General features: G+C 45.0%; 1 protein-coding gene across 1 annotated transcript in view; it reads left to right on the forward strand.

Annotated features, from left to right (window-relative positions):
• The window catches only part of LOC143749079 (transmembrane protein 132C), a 381695-nt gene that overhangs the window by 354236 nt on the left and 7630 nt on the right, over positions 1-19829 (forward strand). The window contains exons 6-8 of the mRNA XM_077241521.1: positions 15408-15613; positions 16368-16641; positions 17700-17891. Coding sequence (XP_077097636.1) covers positions 15408-15613; positions 16368-16641; positions 17700-17891 — 672 coding nt within the window. The remainder of the gene's footprint in view (positions 1-15407; positions 15614-16367; positions 16642-17699; positions 17892-19829) is intronic.

Raw genomic sequence — 19829 nt, forward strand, 5'->3', positions numbered from 1 at the left:
TGACGTGAACAGTCTCTGGCTCTGGGCTGGACGGGACCAGCGGTGAAGACTCTGCCGGGCTGGCAGGTTGTGTTCCAGATCGGGGATCGACGCTCTCCAGACACCGAAAAACGGCCTCCCTCCAGTTCAGTCCGGTGGTGTCTGGGAGGTCGATCTGATGGTGATAAGTGGCTCTGATCTGGAACAAGGTACACAGCCTCTCATCATGAAGGGTGCTGTGGATGGCAATGCGGACAAAACCCTTGACGAACGAGAGGAAGTGTTGGCTTCTCTCAGCCAGGACGATTATTTGCACCCCTTCGTCCATAGGGCGGTCGGTTCTTCTGTCACGGGTGTGGTAAGGGCTGTAGAAGACTCATAGTCAAAAGGCTCCAATACAAACGTTTACTACTAACAAAAACTCAAACTGGTACAGGCAGGCAAACAGGCAGAGGGTACACACACAATATACATAGACGAGAACCGACAAGGACTGACTGAACAGAAGCAAACTAAATACAGATACAAATCAAACAATAACGAGGTGAAAACAGGTGACACGGATGATGAAGACGATGAACAGGTGGGTAATTGAGGCAGTGAGTTCAGGTGTGGAGACAAGGAGTATTCTGGGAAGTGTAGTGCAGACGAAGACAGAGTGGTGCAGACGATGACTGTGACAAGGGTCAGTAATTGATGACAGAAATTTAATTTCTGTCAGGACAACTGTAGTCAAATATGATTGACAATTAGCATAGGCCTACAGTTTGGATTGGCGGTATAGTTCTGTTCTACTCCCTGCGCAGAGCAGGGCCAAATTGAGAGAGCAGCAATAACCCCCCTTAGGGTAAACAGAACAGAACCAACATGAATGTATTGCAGATATCATTAATTAATAAAGATTTTAATGTACTACATAATTGAGATTTCTGATTCAAGGGGGAATCTGAATGCCAAATCCGGACTGGACGAGAAGAGGAGCGGGGGATGGAGGAGTGTAATTAGCTCCAAAGATACAAAATAGCTCATAATACTGAAGGAGTTTATATATGTAGCTATACAGTGATAGGCATCGTATTCCTATAGGTAGACGTGGATCAGCTTGACTAACGTGACCTGCCAGAACTGACGCTACGCTTGATTTGTGTGAACTAAACCTTTAATTATAGGCATTTAGCATTATAGTATATTTGAAGTATAATTGTAATTTTTTTTAAACATTTATTAGGCTTTAAATAATATAACAACTTTTAATTTAAGTGAACTTAAAACAATCTTCACATTAACCCATTATAATAAATGCCACATTTTCCTGTGCCTTCAATACTAACTGTGTTAATATAATATAATATATATACATATATATTTATACACATATAGGGATTAAAGTTCTCTGTCGCTCCGTTAATTGCAGAGAGTCTACGACGGATTTCCGTCAATATCAGGGTTCCCCCCTAAACCAAACAACTGTTTGCGATAGAATTTTAACAGAAGTAACAGAAACAATCAGTTTGCAAAGACTGTATCAATCAAAGCTTAGCTTTGGGAAGATAAGATATAGGCCTACAGGTAAGGATAAGGAGACTGCGAGAAGAAGGAGAGAATGTGTTGGAGATGAGAGAGGAAGAGCAGGTGTTGCATACTCTGCCCATGAGATTAACATTATTACAGTGTATTCCTATTTAACACATATACTGTACATGTTCTTTGCTAATTACAGTGGAAAATATAAGCTCAATTTAACAACACAAGCACCTATAAAATAAAATTCCATACTAGTAGTATTGTATAAATATTAATATTTGTTTATGGTCCTCGAATATGTTATATTTCACCAGTACATTTTCACTGTTTGTATCACTCCGCTTTGTCTGTGTTTGCGCAACTTGCATCATTAAACCAGTAGGTGACAAGTGACTGTCTTTATGAGTGAGTAATTGAACCATTAAACTATCAGATTAGTCCAAAAACATTGATTAATTAAGGAAAATTAATCCCCCGAACCCCCCTAGCAAGATCCCTTTAGCAAGGACCTCAGTATTTATAAAACCCTGCGTAAAGCCCTGCTCATGCTGTTCACTTTTCACATAATCAACATAGAGGAAATTGCATTATATGTTTTATTTATAATGGCTAGGTTAAAAACAGATATGATATTATAGATAGTTTGTGATGTATGCTCACTTTGGAGAAAAAGCTCTGTTGGCTTTTATTACTTGAGAAATAAAAACTTGTGTTAAAGTTATGCAAATGGTTAATTATTTGTATGACTACACCACAAAGAGTCAAGTCTTGTAAAAGCATTAGATTGAAAACATTGAAATTCCAAAAAAGTGTGTAAATAATAGAAACACAGTTTAAAATAGCCTTTCTTTAAATGCAAATGTTATTTTTACTATTTAATTTGTGAAGGTCATGCATGTACTCACTACACTCCTAATTACAAGAAGAAAAAAACTTCACAGTGGGTTTGTGACAGGCTGTGAAATGGGGTTTGGCCAAAGAAAAATCTTCGGTCCAAATATATTTTTTGGTTTAATCTTTATATATATATATATATATATATATATATATATATATATATATATATATATATATATATATATATATATATATATAATTGCGTTTGATTGCGTTGAATATTTTTAACGCATTAAACTGAAAAAATTAATCACTTGTGTTAATGTGTACATTTTGGCAGCACTAATGTATATATACTATATATATATATATATATACGGGACTGATGTCAAGGTTCGGTGCATGTAATCACACGGGCGAATACATTAAGTCACAGCCTTTCATCTGCAGAAAGATATCAATAAAACAGCTTGAGAATAATATCTCACGTAGCATTACATTTAGCTCAGACATTTAGTGTCGACAGCAGGTTAGTTCTCTAGAGAAATGAATTCTAGAGAGAAGCATTTCGTATATGCACTATATTAGCCTTTTCATTATATTTACTTGACCTGTTAGTAATGTCTTGATTATTTAATGTATGTTTAAATAAATTTGTCATAAAAAACAAGTTATGACAGCCACTGTGTAAATTATTATGTTTCAAAAATGAATTGAAGTAGAAAATTAACTTTATAATTCGATTTAGAAGTTCATGCAAAACCTGCCTTATGTGCAATTTACAGTACTTGGTTTTTTTTTGTGTTGATTATTATATCTAAAAATAATTGATACAGTCTTTGCAAACTGATTGTTTCTGTTACTCGTTTAAAAATTATATCGTAGACAGTTGTTTGGCTTAGCTTTACTTACATGTCAAACTAAATTTAATAATTTGGGCTCTGTTGTTAATTATAACCTTTAATATTATAGAAATGTGTAATTAAGGGCTCCCCGTGTAGTTTACTGCATTAGCTAAGATGTTTTATCCTTAAGAATTTTTTTTATTATAATAGAATTTATTTAAAAACATATACACATACCGAACAGTGACTTCAATACCGAGGTACGTACCGAAGTGTCATATTTATATATATATATAGGGGGGATTGCGAGGACTGTTTTTTCCAGTGGTATTTCTCTGGTGTTTCCATAAATGCAAATCTTGTCGAATATGCTGCTTATTTGGAACTTTGGTGAAGAAGTGTGATGCTGTGTCCCAGCTTCCAGAATGTCTTTCTCATGTCATGTTTTTGAAGTTCTGATATGGCCACATGCCACTTTGGCTGCCATTTTCCCGTGTCATTAGCCTTGCAGTCCTCAGACCTGACACAGTCATTTCTGCTGTGGAGAATGACAGGGTGGCAGCTCGTAGAGCAACACTGGAGATGATCAGAAAGATAGGTGGATTGAAAAAGGTGCAAATTGCAAGAACAGAGATTGAAGCAAAGGTGGAGAAATTGAGCGTAGCATCCTTGCTGGGAATTCTGGGTAATTGCTCTTTCAAGAGTCACACACATATACACAAAAACTTTAGGGTTTCTAGAAGGTGCCTTTTATCAACTGTTGTTGTCTTTGTTGGTGTGTAAGAGAGACAGTGCATTTATGAAATGACATTTTTATCTCATGTTTTCATTATAATTGCTTGCGTTGAGTGAATCATAGTGCTTTTTAGTTAGTCTTGCTTTTAAAAGCATCTTTGTTTAAGTTATGGCAATTCAATCTATATTTTTTCTGTCTCTCTTGCTCTCCACCTCCCTTACCAAGTAGTATTCCCAGATATCATGACATTTTATATATTTTCTTTCTAAATAATTTGGCCCTGTTAATTTGGTTAGGTGTAAAAGTGCACATTCAAGTACCAAGCATATGGTGTATATCAGCATTAGGCATAAGATTTCACTTGTCTAGTACCAATGAAATTTCACAGTTCTCAATATCGGTACCACTAAAATGAATGTGCTATAAAGCACAACAGTCTTCTATTCCATTAATTTTCTCCATACAGTAAACATTTCAAAATGTTAAAGGGGTGGTAAAACGCATTTTTTCGAAGGCTTGATTGTGTTTGTGGGGTGCATTGTAACATGTGTTCATGCTTCGTTTTTTAAAAATTTCATTATTTTTCATATATTTTTCCTTTATTCTACACTGCTCTGCCCCTCATTGTAAAAATGGACTGATGGTTTCCTGGTTCTACGAAGCCAGTCCCTCAAAACTACGCAATGGGCTCAGATTGGTTAGCTGGCCCAGTGTGTTGTGATTCGCTAACCGTCTAGTGCACGTTTCCCGGAAACGCCACGCCCCTTGCCTTTACCGGTACTTTGTGCTTTGGTGTATTATAAACAATGGCGTCAATAAAACCAATCGGACCCGGGAAACATTAGTGAAGATGATCCAGCAGAACCTGTTCAAGAACGGCTGTTAAACGACGTTTCAGAAAGGTTTGTTTTTTTGTTGTTCTCTCATTACTTTTTAGATACGCTGTTATTTAATTGTACTAATTATTGTAGAGTTACAAAAAAATAAGCTTCATAAACAAGAATTTCATATAATCGTTATAACAAATTATACTATAGTCCTCAAAGGGATTTTTTTTGAGTAAAGACTGCAGATCTATAGTGATCGTTTCTGACTGTATGACACCTTCTGTATTTTTAGAAAGATTGTAGACAAATATCTGTCGACAGAACTATTTACCCAAAATGAACACTAAACATCGGCTGCCAAATCAAACACAGAACCATGTTTAGGATGCCTGTAGATAAACAAGCATGTAGATAAACTAAAGCTCTAATCAAAGAATAATTTACACTAATTCCAAGTTCGCTGTTGAGATTAAAAAACAGTTTGTAACGTTAGGTGTTTGTCGGATAACGTTAAGTATGAATGAGCATTTAACAAACCAGCAGAAGCAAACAGCGTCGTCATTTGTTTACTTCCTTGCTACAACATACAATTAACAATACAAACTATTACAGGAAAACAGATCGACGAAAAATAAATCATACTTACAAGTTGTGGCCCGTAAACAAAAGTTTCTGTTCTTAAAGTAGGAACTGCTCCATCTTTCAGGACAAGCAGTTGTGCGAATCCTGCATTGAACTCGCAAAGATTGTGAAAGCTTTCCTCTGTGTGCAGCACAGAGAGCGAGATTTGGGTCATAATTATGAGGGACAGAGTTAAAAATACATTTTAACCATTGATCCCTAACTCCCTCGTACCTAGGAAGGCTGAACAAAGTGGATCTGCAATCCAGATGAAAATAACAGCAGCTTTTCGACGGCATTTACGACAACTTAACTTTGCGACAAAACAGCAGTATAAAATGGCCTCACCCCGCTTATTAAGTAATCTCGGAGGGGTTTATGTAAATAATGGGATATGCTGACGTCAGCAACTCCCGAGGAATGTTGTGTAGTCCAAAACCGATCATTTGCTGTAGTCCTTAGAAATTAAATTTTTTAAAAGCAAATATCTCCCTTTGCTTTGAACTTTGAGCACTGTAACTTTGCAGATGTTGTTTATGCTCAAACAGCAACATTAGACACTAGATAAAGTTAGAAAAGTGAAATCGTCTTTTACCACCCCTTTAAAGGTAAAATATGTAAGATTTTTGTTATAAAATACTACTTTCACAGTGTGATTTATTTCATGCAGTTGTGTACTTACATTATCCCAAAAGTTCCCAAGGATTTGTAAATCCAGAGAAATTCCCGTTCCCCTTCGTCAGTCCCTATGACTGACGAAATGGGGATCTCGCTTGAGAGAACAATCTACTTTGAGTGTAAACTAAATGAGCCAATTCACATTGGCATGCGATAATTGCACCAGCTGCTGTGCATCGCGGCGTAAGCATATAATGAGCAGAAGGTGCGTCGCATCTTTCAGCAAGGAGCTGTCTTTCGCTTCGGAGCCAGACAGTGAATGCTGTTCCTGCTCTGCAATCTTATATGAGACTGTTTTAACTTCAAAAAACGAGTCTACTTCTTCAGGAGGACACCTCTGCAAGCTGTTGTTGGTGTTACAGCGCTGGCCGCAATCTCACAGAAAGCAAAAAGCTGTTTTCACAGCTCAGAATAGTGTGCCTTCAATGAGAATGTAACTGCTCACATCAGGCTTGCACTATCGTCCTGTTTGTGTAGCCTCGGTCATCCCTGAGTTTCCTGAAAGAGCATACACGGTTTGACACTGCGTCTTTTACAAAAATGTCATAGAAACCATGTGTTTCTGGATGCGGTTTCCTGTCCTCATTTGGCAGCCACAATCACTGTTTCACAAGCCTGGTTTAAGTGTGTTGAGACTTAAACCAGCATCTACAAAAAAATAAATAAACTCCATCAAAGACAGCTCTACTGTGACGTTGAGCCTTCGCAGGAAGACGGCGCAACCCAGCGAGACCCAGACTCAGCTGCTCTTCCCTGGTGGAGGGCCGGGAGGAGAATCTTTTGTTTGGTCAAATTCTGTTCTGCCGCTGGCATCTCAGTCAGCGGTACCCAAATTCTCAGTAAGGCACCTTCTCTATCTCTGGGTCTCAAGAGGGTAGAGATGGACTTGGTCGGTTTTGAATTGCTTGAGAACGATCAAAAGCAGGACAGTGGTCCCACTGAAACTTTTTCAGAGGCTCCTGGGGCATATGCATCCCCAGCCACAGTAACGCCACTCGGATTGCTTCGTATGAGACCGCTTCAGCACTGGCTTCACAGCCGATTCCCGAGATGGGCGTGGCAGAGTGGCATGTACCGGGTGCCCGTCTCCCCGCACTGCCGCCAAGCTCTCAGCCTGTGGTTGGACTCTTCGTTTATACGGGCAGGTGTTCCCCTAGAACAAGTTTCCAGGCATGCTGTGGTCTTCACGGATACCTCTGCCAGCGGCTGGGGGGCCATGTACAGTTTCAGGTCAGTGGACGAAGCCTCAACTGCATTGGCACATCAATTGCCTCAAGTTGCTCACAGAATGCTTTAAGCTGGGCCGCATCAAGGGGCCGCTACATGGCAAGCACGTACTGGTCCGTACGGACAGCACTGCGACCCGCCGCATGTCGCAACTCTCCCGCCATCTCTTGCTATGGAGTCAGAAGCATCTGAGGTCGCTTCGTGCCATTCACATCCCTGACGTGCTCGATTGTGCAGCCGACGAGCTCTCACGATAGCCTACACTTCCGGGAGAGTGGCGTCTCCATCCCCAGGCTGTCCAAATGATATAGGACTTCTTCGGATTCTCACAGATAGATCTGCTTTACAGCTTGCGATGCGCTAGAGTACTGGGGCATAGCAGAGGGGACTCCGCCTCATTTGAGGTACTCGACCACGGCATCGCACACTTAGAGCCCTGAATTACGCGCTGGGTTGCCGTGACACGTGGCACACAACACGCTGAACAGCTTAACCCCTTACGAGAAAGGCGAGACCAGCAACGTGCCGATGTGGTCATGCTCTCATGTGAGAACATGAGCCACCCACGAACGCAGTCTCAGCATGTGATCGTGGCCATCAAATGAGGATAGGAAATGACTGCATCCAGAAACACACATGACATTTTTAAGACTCAGTGTCACACCCGTGCTTGCTCTTTTAGGGAAAATTAAGCTCTTTTAGTTCTGAAGCGCACAGGGGAGATGGCCAGAGCACAGCTTGCAGGGACTAGTGCAGTCTGCAGTGTGCAAGGAAAGCTCTTTTTGGCTGCTATTAAAACAGCAGGGAATGCTCTTTGAAGATCGCGATGACTGCTGCAGCGCCGTCACACCAACACTGATAAGAAGTACGTCTCGTAGTAAATCAAATATCGAATAGGTGATTGAAACGGAACAACACAAATGCTCGGCTCCGAAGCGAAAAGCTGAATGTATGATGCAAGCTTGCTTCCATTCATACCCGCTTTGCAGGGCGGGGTGCGGGATGCAAATCTCGCAAGCCAATGTTCATTGGCTCGTTTTGCTTACACTCAAAGGTGATTACGCTATCTGATGAGATCCGAGATCAGTTTTTCAGGTATACAGTATAACCACAGTAAATGTGGTTCCCTTTCAGTCGAGAACGTCAGACGTAGTCGACGGTCGACTGAATTGGGAGATCGCTAGAGAGCCTGTCTTCTTCGAGTACTATTGAACGAGCCAATGTAATTGGCGTGCGTGATTCGCATCACACACTCCGCCCCCGCGGCGCGGGTATAAATACGGAAGTGGATGCACGCACTAGTTGCCTTTCGCTTCGGAGCCGATCGTTTGATGTCTCTGAGAGTGCTGTTGTCTACAACGAGCGAGTGTGTCGGTGTTCTTCAGGAAGACTCACCCAGTGCTGGTGTTCTACAGCGCGAGTGCAGCGGTGATCGCGAGCTTTGAGCTCTCAACTGCTGTTTTAACAGCAACAAATTTCTAAATGTTTGTGTGTGTTGATGGCTGGTTAGAGGGCGGAAAAGTGAGTGCTTCACTGTTTCAGTTCTCTGTTCAGTGTTGCCGCGGTCATTCCCCTGTGTGCTCCGGCACTGGTGACGGTCCTATTTTCTGAAAGAGCAACACGGGTGCGTTTGCGTCTTTTTCAAGATGTCATTCCGCCCGTGCGTTTCTGTGTGCGGTCGTTCCCTGTCTCTCTCTGATGGTCACAACTGTTGTGTCACGTGTTTGGCTTACAGCACGCTGAGACAGCTGTTGTGGACAGCTCATGTTTTCACTGTGGGAACATGACTGTCGCAGTGTTGAGGGCGAGACTCGCCTTCGTTCTCGGAGAGCGAGTCCCCATTACCATGCCCCACCCTCGGGTGCTGTGTGGGATGGGTGACCGGAGGATAGTGTTGGATGTCCCGCCCGGTAACCATTCCCTGTGGGCTCCTCACTCCTCCCTTCCACTGCAACCACTGGAGCCTCCTGTGTTGTCTGCTGGTCCATCTGTAATGGGTGGGCCAGCGGTTTCACTCGGGGCTCCCCTGGAGGACAGGACGCCGATTGCAGCATCGGAGGGTGAGCTGACTTCTAGAGATGATGGCTCGGCTGCATTGTCTCCCTCCGGGAGTTCAATGTTGCCCGAGCCGGATCCAGAATTATCAGCTATGCTGAAACGGGCCGCCGAGGCTGCCGGGCTCGAGTGGAACCTCCACCGTGTCCCGTTCAGTCTCGGTTGGAATCTGGAGTTTGGTATCTTGGGGCGGGCCGCGCTGGTTCTCAGCTCGCCGCCCCAGTGCCTTTCTTTCCCGAAATGCATGGAGAGCTTATCAGGTGGTGAACAGCATCTTTCTCTGCCAGAAACTGCCTGAATAGCTTTTCCCCCTCATTACCCTTGATGGAGGAACGGTGAAGGGTTGCGAGGTGTCCCTCCATTGGAGCGGTCTGTCGACACAGGTGCACCTGTGTCCGGCGGCCGCTGCCTTTTGGGGGGATCCTCGTCTCCCCCCTAAGGCCTGTGAGTTTCGTCCGTTCCGACGGGCAGAGCTTACAAAGCCTGTGGGCAAGCCCCTTCCTCTTGCGTGCCATGGCGTTGCTGCAGGCTAGGGCACCCATGGCATGCACGAGGGTAATCCAGACCGTGCGCTCATAGGTGAGCACCGCACTGCATCCGACCTCAGCCTCCGGGGTACGGGTGTCGTAGCGTGCGTGATCAGTCTGGCGATGTCCACCTTGGTGGTCCAGTAGCGCCTTCGTTAGCTCAGCCTGGTTGGTATGGCAGATGCGGACAAGGTTCGGTTCCTGGTCTCCCCAATTTCCCAGGTTGGGCTGGTCGGCGACGCGGTGGAGAACTGCATCAAACAGTTCTCTGCCGCTCAAGCGCAGACGGAGGTCATCCGGCACATCCTGCCCCGGTGGCCAGCTGCTGCCTCCACCCGCCGCCGGTGGCAGCTCCTCCGCCTGCTCGTCGCCGTGGGCGTTCTCCGGCCGCCGCTCCTGCTGGCCCTCCGCAGCAGCCTCCACTCAGGCCTCAGCAGGGAGCCGGCCGCAGTAGAGACGCCCAGCCCGCTCCAGGCGCTGCCAAGCCAGGTGGCAGGCGACAGCGAAAGCATTCCGGAGCGGGCCGCCCAGGAATGGATGAGATGCTCTTGGAGTGGCACGATCACTCCCTCCCCCCGGGTGAGGGCCGGGTGGAGCCTTTGTTTGTGTGTGTGTCTGTTCCGCCGCTGGCTCCCCAAAAAAAAAAAAAAAAAAAAAAGCGGAGCAAGCGGTACCCACACTTCAAAGAGAGAGCAATTTCATCTGTTCCTGGGTCCCAAGAGGGCCAGTCTGGCGGGTGTGACCCTGTATAGCCTTACACCCCTCAGCTCCCCCTTGGTCGCCAGCAGGCAGCTTGGTGCGTTCGAGGACCCGGTCATCCGCCTTCTCACGCGCCCCCTGCCGCTTGTGGAGACAGGTAAGTGTTGCACAGCACACTAACACCACTCTCTCTACTTTGCTGCCCCACCTCAGGCTCGGCTACCCCGCTCAAGTCAGTGATAGTCATCACATTAGGTGTTGAGCAGACGTGCTCCTGAAAATTCAGTGATATTCATCACACCGAGTGTTGAGCAGTGCTCCTGACTTGTGCGTGCTTATCTTATCCTGCTGGCGAAGGATTTGATATAGCCGCTCCTCCAGCCGGTACGAAGGCCAGTTGTAAACTCGTTCTTCGTGCTACTAGGGGGTGGGTCGTGACCAGCTTGGCCCAAGATTGGTCTGCAGCTTTGACCTGAAGGACAGGTGCTTCAGATCTCTACCTCCCGCACCGCAGGCCATCCTGTGTGTTGCGTCTAAGGGTGGAGTATCAGTACAGTGTCCTTCCCCTCGAGTGCTCCAGAGCCCGTTGGGTCTTCAGGTCAACTGGAAGAGAGTAATCTCGCCCACGGGCTGAGTATCTCTTTTCTAGTTTTGGAGAGGTACTCGGTCCAACATGTCTCTCCAATGAGAATGTGTTCAGCTGGTGTTGAAGTGAGAAAGGGTCCCACTGAAAGAACTTTCAGAGGCTCCTGGGGTATATGGTAGTCGCAGCCTTTGGCTCCCTCCATATGTGACCGCTTCAGCGCTAGCTTCACGATCGAGTCCCGAGGTGACCGTGGCAGAGCAGCTCACCCTGTGTGACTATAGTTCATCCCGGTCTGCTGCCAAACCCTCTTCAACAGAGGGGCCATGTACAAAGGGCGTGTTTTAACGGGGGCCTGGGCGACCCCCGACTACACGGGCATTCGTGCCTCGAGTTGTTAGACATTGCGACCGTTGCGCAAGCTTCCCCTGCATGTCACAAACTCACCCGTCACCTCCTCCTTGGAGTCAGACGCTTCTGAGGGCGCCTTGTTCCACTCCTCCCGCTTACTCAATCGTGTCGCCATCGAGCCTCACGACAGTTGTAGCCAGGGCAAGTGGAGACTCCATCCCCTGGGTCCGGCTGGGTCATGACCATTCCGGGGCCGCTCAGTTGCCCCCCCGGTTTTATTTTTCCGCCAGTGTTTGGGTAAACCGAGCGGACTACCCTTGGACAAACACTGGGACTCAGCTGCCCCAGGGGCCCGCAAAAATGCGTTTAACCCCAGTGAGCCTTCTAAAAGTGACTGCGACTCATGGTCGCCTTGCGCCTGCAAGTCAGTGAAATCATCACTCTTCATGTTGAGCAGAATTGCTCCTGAAACTCAGTGAAGTTCATCGCACTCAGGTGTTGAGCAGCAATGCTCCTGTAGCTCAGTGAGTCCATCACAGGTAGCTCAGTGAATTCATCACACGCAGTGCTGAGCAGAAATGCTCCTGGTGCTCAGTGAAGTTCCTCGCACTCAAGTGTTGAGCAGAAATGCTCCTGAAGCTCAGTGAGTTTATCACACTCAGGTGTTGAGCAGTAATGCTCCTGAAGCTCAGTGAACTTGTCACACTCAAGTGCTGAGCAGAAATGCTCCTGTCATTCAGTGAAATTCTTCGCACTCAAGTGTTGAGCAGAAATGCTCCTGAAACTCAGTGAGTTTATCACACTCAGGTGTTGAGCAGGAATGCTCCTGAAGTTCAGTGAACTTGTCACACTCAAGTGCTGAGCAGAAATGCTCCTGTCGCTCAGTGAGGTTCTTCGTACTCAAGTGTTGAGCAGAAATGCTCCTGAAGCTCGGTGAGTTTATCACACTCAGGTGTTGAGCAGGAATGCTCCTGAAGCTCAGTGAACTTGTCACACCCAAGTGCTGAGCAGAAAATGCTCCTGAAGCCCAGTGATCTTCACATGTTGTGTTGAGCAATGCTCCTGTCTTTTGCGCCCGTCGCTTGCACCTACGTGCCAAGTCAGGAGAGGAACAGGTCTTCATAGTTGCCCCTTATTGGCCCAACTAGACCTGGTTCCCTTCAACTGCCTTCCTGACTTCCCCTGAGAACTCTTTCGGGGACGGGGCACGATGGCACACGCGTTCTTCCCCCGGAGATTCCGGGTGGTCTTACATCTGAACGCGGAGGTTCAGGTGGCTATCACAAGAACATGTGATAGTTACCATCACTTCTGCGAGCAACCCCTAGAATTGGGTAGCGTGCTTACGCCTTTAGAAGTGGAACCTAGTCGTTGAGTGCGTCTTCTCTCCAGAGGAGATCCTGAAAGCTTTCGATCACTTCAGTGCTCTCTTTCCTGCAAAATGGGTTGCAGTAGGCTGTTTTCCTTCACCCTCAAAATGATGTTGCCTCTGTGTTTAAACGACGCTCATCATGTTGCAGAAGTATGCAGAAGCACGTTCTGATCGTCAGGTTCCTGAGGAGCAAGGTCTTGTAAATCCTTGTGTCCCGCTTTATCCTCTTGGGCATTGTCCCTGGTGCGACTGCACTGCAGAGACCGCCCCTGAGCCACTGCAGGCAGTGAGTTAAAAATTCTGTTATATCAGTTCTCCTGCTCGTGTGGTCTCTACTAGAGGGTAGGGACTTGCTCGCTTTCGGTCAACGTATTGTGCCTGGAGTCTGGGCCGGCTAACTCTCACAAGCTGAGACCCCGGCTCGGATTGTGCCCAAGGTTCCTACCTCTCCCGTAATAGGAGCAGGTGGTGAGCCTGCAAGCGCTGCCCTGGAGGAGGCAGATCCAGCCCTGGCTTCTCTGTCCGTTCGCTTGGATGTGTACAGAATGCAAGTCATAGACCTCAGACCAGCTCTTCAAGTATCTGTTGGAATTCAGCAGAGAGGGAAGGCTGTTTCCATGCGAAGTTGCACTTAGTGCTTGCCTTCATTTCGGCAAAGATCCGAGATGCAACATGTCCACTTAGGTGTTGAGCTCCTCTATGATGAGTGTAAAGTGCTCCGCCTGGGCGTTGACGATATACTTTGCTAAACAGATTCTAGAGTTGGGGGCTGGACGACACCTAGTTGAACCGCTGCCTCACGTGGGCTCCCTTCTCATGAAGCCAGTTTCACCGTGAGCCCGGTTCAAGTGTCGGCTTGCTGCGCCATTCCCCTCCTATGGACTGGATACGTGCGCCTTTTTACTCCAGTTGAGTTCCCTTAAAATTGAACCCTGTTGAGTTCCTCCACACCCCTCCGACGTTGGACGTGCGGAACGTCTGGTGTTAGGCCTACCACTCGTAAGCAGTGTGGAACCTGTGTTAGGCTGGGTCCATATGTTGCGGTCCCTTCGGTGACCCCATATGTGTATTCTTCCACGATACGGCTCCCTGCGGTGATCCCGTGTCTTCCCTCGGCAGAGTCTCTCTGCCGTCACTGTCCGGTGTGTCTCCCCCCGTCTTAGGCTGGAGCCACCCCAGTGACATTCCATATGTTAGACTGCCCGGTTTCCGCCCAGTTCATATGTGTATTCTCCACATTACCTCCCTCTGGGTTGGATGTGGCTTCCGCAGCGTCCCTTCCTTCCAACGTACGGGGAACGCTTTCCCAGTGGTCCTGTAGGAACAGCAGTGACTTCCCTGGCCTAAGCCCCGCCTTAAGTTTGCGGGGGCATCAGGAGGCTTTGGTTTAGGCACTGGAAGGTGGCAGCGTTAGTGGCGTGTTCAATGGGTGATCCCAATTCAGTCGACCGTCGACTACGTCTGACGTTCTCGACTGAAAGGGAACGTCCTGGTTGCGTATGCAACCCACCGTTCCCTGAAGGAGGGAACGGAGGACGTAGTCCCCTTGCCACTACCGCTGGACCACCGCTGACCCCGGGTTACTCTCGGCTCCTCAGCGAAAAGCAACTAGTGCGTGCATCCACTTCCGTATTTATACCCGCGCCGTGGGGGCGGAGTGTGTGATGCGAATCACGCACGCCAATTACATTGGCTCGTTCAATAGTACTCGAAGAAGACAGGCTCTCTAGCGATCTCCCAATTCAGTCGACCGTCGACTACGTCCTCCGTTCCCTCCTTCAGGGAACGGTGGGTTGCATACGCAACCAGGACGTTATATATATATGTATTTTCTCAGGTAGTCAAATCAATCAAATTTCATCTGCTCTGAATATCTGTTAAAAGTTCTTCTTCTCCAGCTCTCTTTCTCTCTCATGTTCCTTGTTAGGTTATCATTATTAACAGGACGCATGGAACATGCTTATGAAATAAAATCACTCGACAGACCACAAAAGCTTGAGCATTTTGAGCCGTACATGACACACATGCACGTTCATTTTAGATTTCATCATGCCCCCGTGGTGACCCTGAGCTGTAATAGTGAGATGTGACTGCTTCACGCTGCTTGAACTTGTGTGTGTGTGTGTGTGTGTGTGTGTGATTTACCAGTAGGGAAATAGTGCTCTGTTCGCCATGACAACGTCACACAGACACAGCCCATCAAAGTGTCATAAACGTCCAGCGGATACAGACCACCATTAATCATGACAGAGAGTAAAGAGGGCAAAATATATATATAAAAAAGATGAGAAAAAAATTAAGTCCATATAAAAGAAGAAGAAGAGGGAGAAGACAGTGAGACTAACAGGAAGACACTCACTAGTCTGTTTTCCCAGTTTTCACATAATTGTGTGAAAAGGATGCTCTTCATTTTTTTCAGAACAGTGTAATTGTGATAGTGATGGGAGGAAAATATAGCAAATACCACAGCCATTACAAAATCAACAAAATAATCACAACTGTTCGATCCACCACTACTTCTCTTTTCTGTTTCTCTCGGACTGCAGGTATCTGTTGGTTGTGATGAGGTGTTGGTGAATGGGAAAGAGATGAGGGGGCGTGTCTCGCTTCAAGTGAACTTTACCTACCTCTATTTGACCAGCCAATTAGAGCTCACAGTTTGGGTGCCACGGTTACCGCTCCAGATTGACGTTTCTGATGCTGAACTCAGCCAAGTCAAAGGATGGAGGGTGCCCATCATCACAAACAAGAGGTGCGTGTGAGGCAGTGAAAGGTATATTTACATATATGTGTGTGTGAGCAGACATCTGAGGAGAAGGCCACACTGTTTTTAGCCACAGAGATCCTGCGCCATCCCTTTCATTTTCATGGTATTTGCTGTCTGTTTGTGTGTAGATATATGTCTGTTTTTTTCACAGCCCAATTCTGCTTGTTGGGCTTCAGTCTGTCTGCTGGGCCCATTTTTCAATTTGGCCAATTTCTGTCTATCTGCCTGTAACAACAAAACCACTGTTACCACCAGGAACCACACACACACACAAAAAAAAAAAAAAACTTACACCCCACGCAATGCTTCCCCCTAGGTAGACTGGAAATTTGAAGTAATCACAGTTTCAGAGAGAGAAATAAAATGGGGGAAAAGAAAAGACGAGGGAAGGAAAACAAAACAAAACCCAACAGAAAAAAACAGACAACATAATAATAATAATAATAATAATAATAATAATAAAAAGTGTCATTGTCAAAAGTGGCATGTCATTACTAGTAAATCATTATTTCAACTTAAACAACCCAACTCAAAGTCAACCCATTTGTGTTGTGTTTATTGAATGCTATGATTATACATAATGGCATTTCAATAGTACTGTTTCAACCCTTGTACTTAAGGGCTTCATTACATAGCCAGACTCATGTCACCACTTCATAGTCAATACAGTTGGAATTCTGTTTTCTAAACAGATGTAGATTTGAAATTTCGTATCTTATCTGCTTTCTGTGTTGCCCAGGCCAACCCGGGACAGTGAGGACGATGAGGAGGATGAGAGGAAGGGCAGAGGCTGTGCCCTGCAGTATCAGTATGCTCTGGTACGTGTTCTCACACACTTTGTGGCCGAGCCAGCTGACCCTGGTGGGGAGCTTGTGCACATGCTGGGTTCTGATTGGTCTGCTGACATCACAGAGATGGTCCTGGACTTCCTAAAAGTGGAAGATACACGCACTGCTCGACTAATTGATGGAAGAGTGCTGGTGGGAAGAGACCTGGGCATGACCACTATACAGGTATCTATTCTTCCATCCATCCATCCATCTATCCATCTAACCATTGTTGATGCTATTTATGATTAACATACAAGGCATCTACATCTCTATATATTTGGCATATTAGTACAGTATATGTGGTCCTGGGGAATCAGACCCATGCCTAATTTATTCATAGTCAGTTTGTTTGACTGGATCTGCTTGGTGAGCAGCTCAGTTTTTAAATTAAGTCGGCATACTTTATTTAGAGTATTCACCGTTGACAAATAAAGAACCTGAGACATAGTAACACTTCCCTTGTCAAACACACCTGATATATTCACCCCTCATTGCAAAAATGTTATTGCATGTGAGTGATAACAAGCTTGTTTGCCTACACGTGTTAAAATCTCAGCTGTGATGAATGCTCAATCCCGAGTCAGTGTTCTGTTGGCTAAGAGGCCCCTGTGTGTTTATGTTCATTTTCTGTCCATGTGTGTTTTCATGTCTGTCAGTCTCCATTTGCAATTTATCATGTTTCATGTGTTGGTCCAAATGTGTGATGGTTATATAAGACCTCACATGTGGTTTTTAGTTGGTTATGATTTTAGTTTTTTGTGGAATTCTCTCTGTTCTTTTTTCATGTCTCTCTCCCTATCGTTTACGCTTTCGCCACCCCTTTGATTTCCTGCCATTTTTGTTATTTTTTCCTTTCCTCCCCTCAGCTTGGGAATCCTCATGGTGTCAGTTATGTCCATGCTAACAGAATATGATGCTCGACGATGACACGTTGACTCTGAGAGCTCTTTGTAGACCTGTCATACTGTCTGTCTGTCATAGTAAACCAATTGCAGAGTCAGTTTGTATCTCCTCGTCTTTGCTTTACTTTTGTATGGATGGGACATATTATATAATGGAAACTGGGACAGTAAAGGGTTTTCAAATAATTATATTAGATTGCTTGCAGATAGATAGATACATGCATACATACATACATGGATACATAGATACATAGATAGAGATAGGTAAGCACAGAGTAATACATGCATTTTATCTGCACTGTGTGAGGATTGGATCATTGGTGCCTCCATTTTTTTCAGGTAATATCCCCTTTGTCGGACTCCATTCTGGCTGAGAAGACCATCACAGTGCAGGATGATAAAGTGACCATCACTGATCTGGGAGTTCAGCTGGTGGGCTCTTTGAGTCTCTCACTGCAGCCCAGTTCCACCAACAACAGAGCCTTCTACATCACAACCACTGCTCAGGACCTGTTGCACACACCCAAACAGGTGAGAGCCATGAGAAGTGACCACCAGAATAATTAATTTTACTACCATAAACTAATTTGAATCATATGGGAAAAATCATATATTAGCTATAAAATTCTAAAATTGGAAGTTATGGCTGTTGTATACATTGGGGCTATTGTACATTGGCTGGAGTATTCTAGTCAAGTCAAGTCATCCTCATTTATATAGCGCTTTTAACAATGTAGATTGTTTCAAAGCAGCTTTACAGAGATAAACATATAATTTAAGGTAACAGATTGGTTTGGTTTTATAGTGGTTCTTGAAAAATGTTTTTTCCAGCTAAAGTTAGTTTTGATTGATTCACTTCCGTCTAAATGATCATTTGTTATTAAATTAGGGGCCGCTAAGACGACACCGTTCTCTCTAAACAGACTTTAAACGTGAACCTGTGATAGACGCTGATGGCGTTCACATGCTTATTAAGAATTGATTCTATAGTTATGTTCGTTTGAATATATGTGCGCAGGTTTGTAATTCCTTACAAACTATGCCTAAACAAACTACTTGTCTTGTCTATAAATTTTTAGAATTTAGAATTTTATTTTATCTTATCACTTTGGGTACATTTACATTACATTTACATTTATTGATTTAGCAGACGCTTTTATCCAAAGCGACTTACAAATGAGAAACAATAGAAGCAGTTAAACTAACAGTAGGACAACAATACGCAAGTGCTATAACACCTCTCAGTTTAACTTTATTGCATTTTTTTTTTTTTTTTTTATAGAATAGAAGAGAAGAGAAAGTGTTAGTACTACTGAATCAAGTGCTGTCGAAAAAGATACGTCTTCAACAGTTTCTTGAAAGTGGCTACTGACTCAGAAGCTCTGGTTGAGTTATGCAGATCATTCCACCAACAGGGAACAGTCATGGTAAAGGTCCGAGAAAGAGATTTTGTGCCTCTTTGAGATGGTACCACAAGACGACATTCGCTAGCAGAGCGCAAATTTCTGGATGGCACGTAAGTCTGAAGTAATGAGTTTAGGTAAGAGGGAGCAGTGCCAGTGGTTGTTCTGTAGGCAAACGTCAGTGCCTTGAATTTAATGCAAGCGGCAACTGGCAACCAGTGCAAATTACTGAGTAGAGGAGTGACGTGTGCTCTCTTTTGATTTGTGGTTTGATTTTTGATTTGTGAGTAGCCACAGTAGATACTCGTTTGAGGTCAAATGATGCAAGCAGGGTGTGGAAATCGGCAGCCTGAGGTTTTTCTAGGTGGATGTTGAAGTCTCCAAGAATTACAAGAGGAGTACCATCTTCAGGGAAGGATGAGAGTAGCACATCAAGCTCCTCTAAGAAACTGCCAAGTTGACCTGGGGGACGATATACAACTACAAAATTGATTTTAATAGGACTAGTGATGGTAATTGAATGTGATTCAAATGAGCTGTTGTCAAATAGAGGTGGTAAAGGATCAAATTTCCAGTCATTTGAGATGAGCAGACCAGTACCACCACCCCTTCCGGTGAGACGGGGGGTGTGTGAGAACGTGTAGTTAGTGGAGAGGGCAGCAGGTGTGACAGTGTCCTCTGGTCTGATCCAGGTCTCAGTCAGGGCCAATAGACTGAGACCTGAATGACTTGAAAAAGATGTAATGAAATCAGCTTTGTTAACAGCGGACTGGCAGTTCCAGAGACCAATAGGAAAAGAGAATAAAGTATTAGAAGACACCGGAAGGGTACGGAGATTGTTAGGATTGTACCGCCTCCGACGTGTGACATTTGATTTACGTATGTTAGTAATAGTAGGGATTTGAAAACACATAGTGTAAAGGAGCTCACAAACAGAAAGATCCGACGAAAAGTTGTAGAAGTGAAAGGAAACAACAATAGATAAACAAGAAGAATTTAATACTCAAGTGCCTTGTCGGTGTCCTTGCTCGGTGGAGTCGCACAGGTAGAGTCGCTGGTCTTTACA

The sequence above is a fragment of the Siphateles boraxobius genome, unplaced genomic scaffold, assembly GCF_051911475.1.
Source record: "Siphateles boraxobius isolate OS27281-9 unplaced genomic scaffold, OSU_SipBor_1 24, whole genome shotgun sequence".
Classification (NCBI taxonomy): Eukaryota; Metazoa; Chordata; class Actinopteri; order Cypriniformes; family Leuciscidae; genus Siphateles; species Siphateles boraxobius.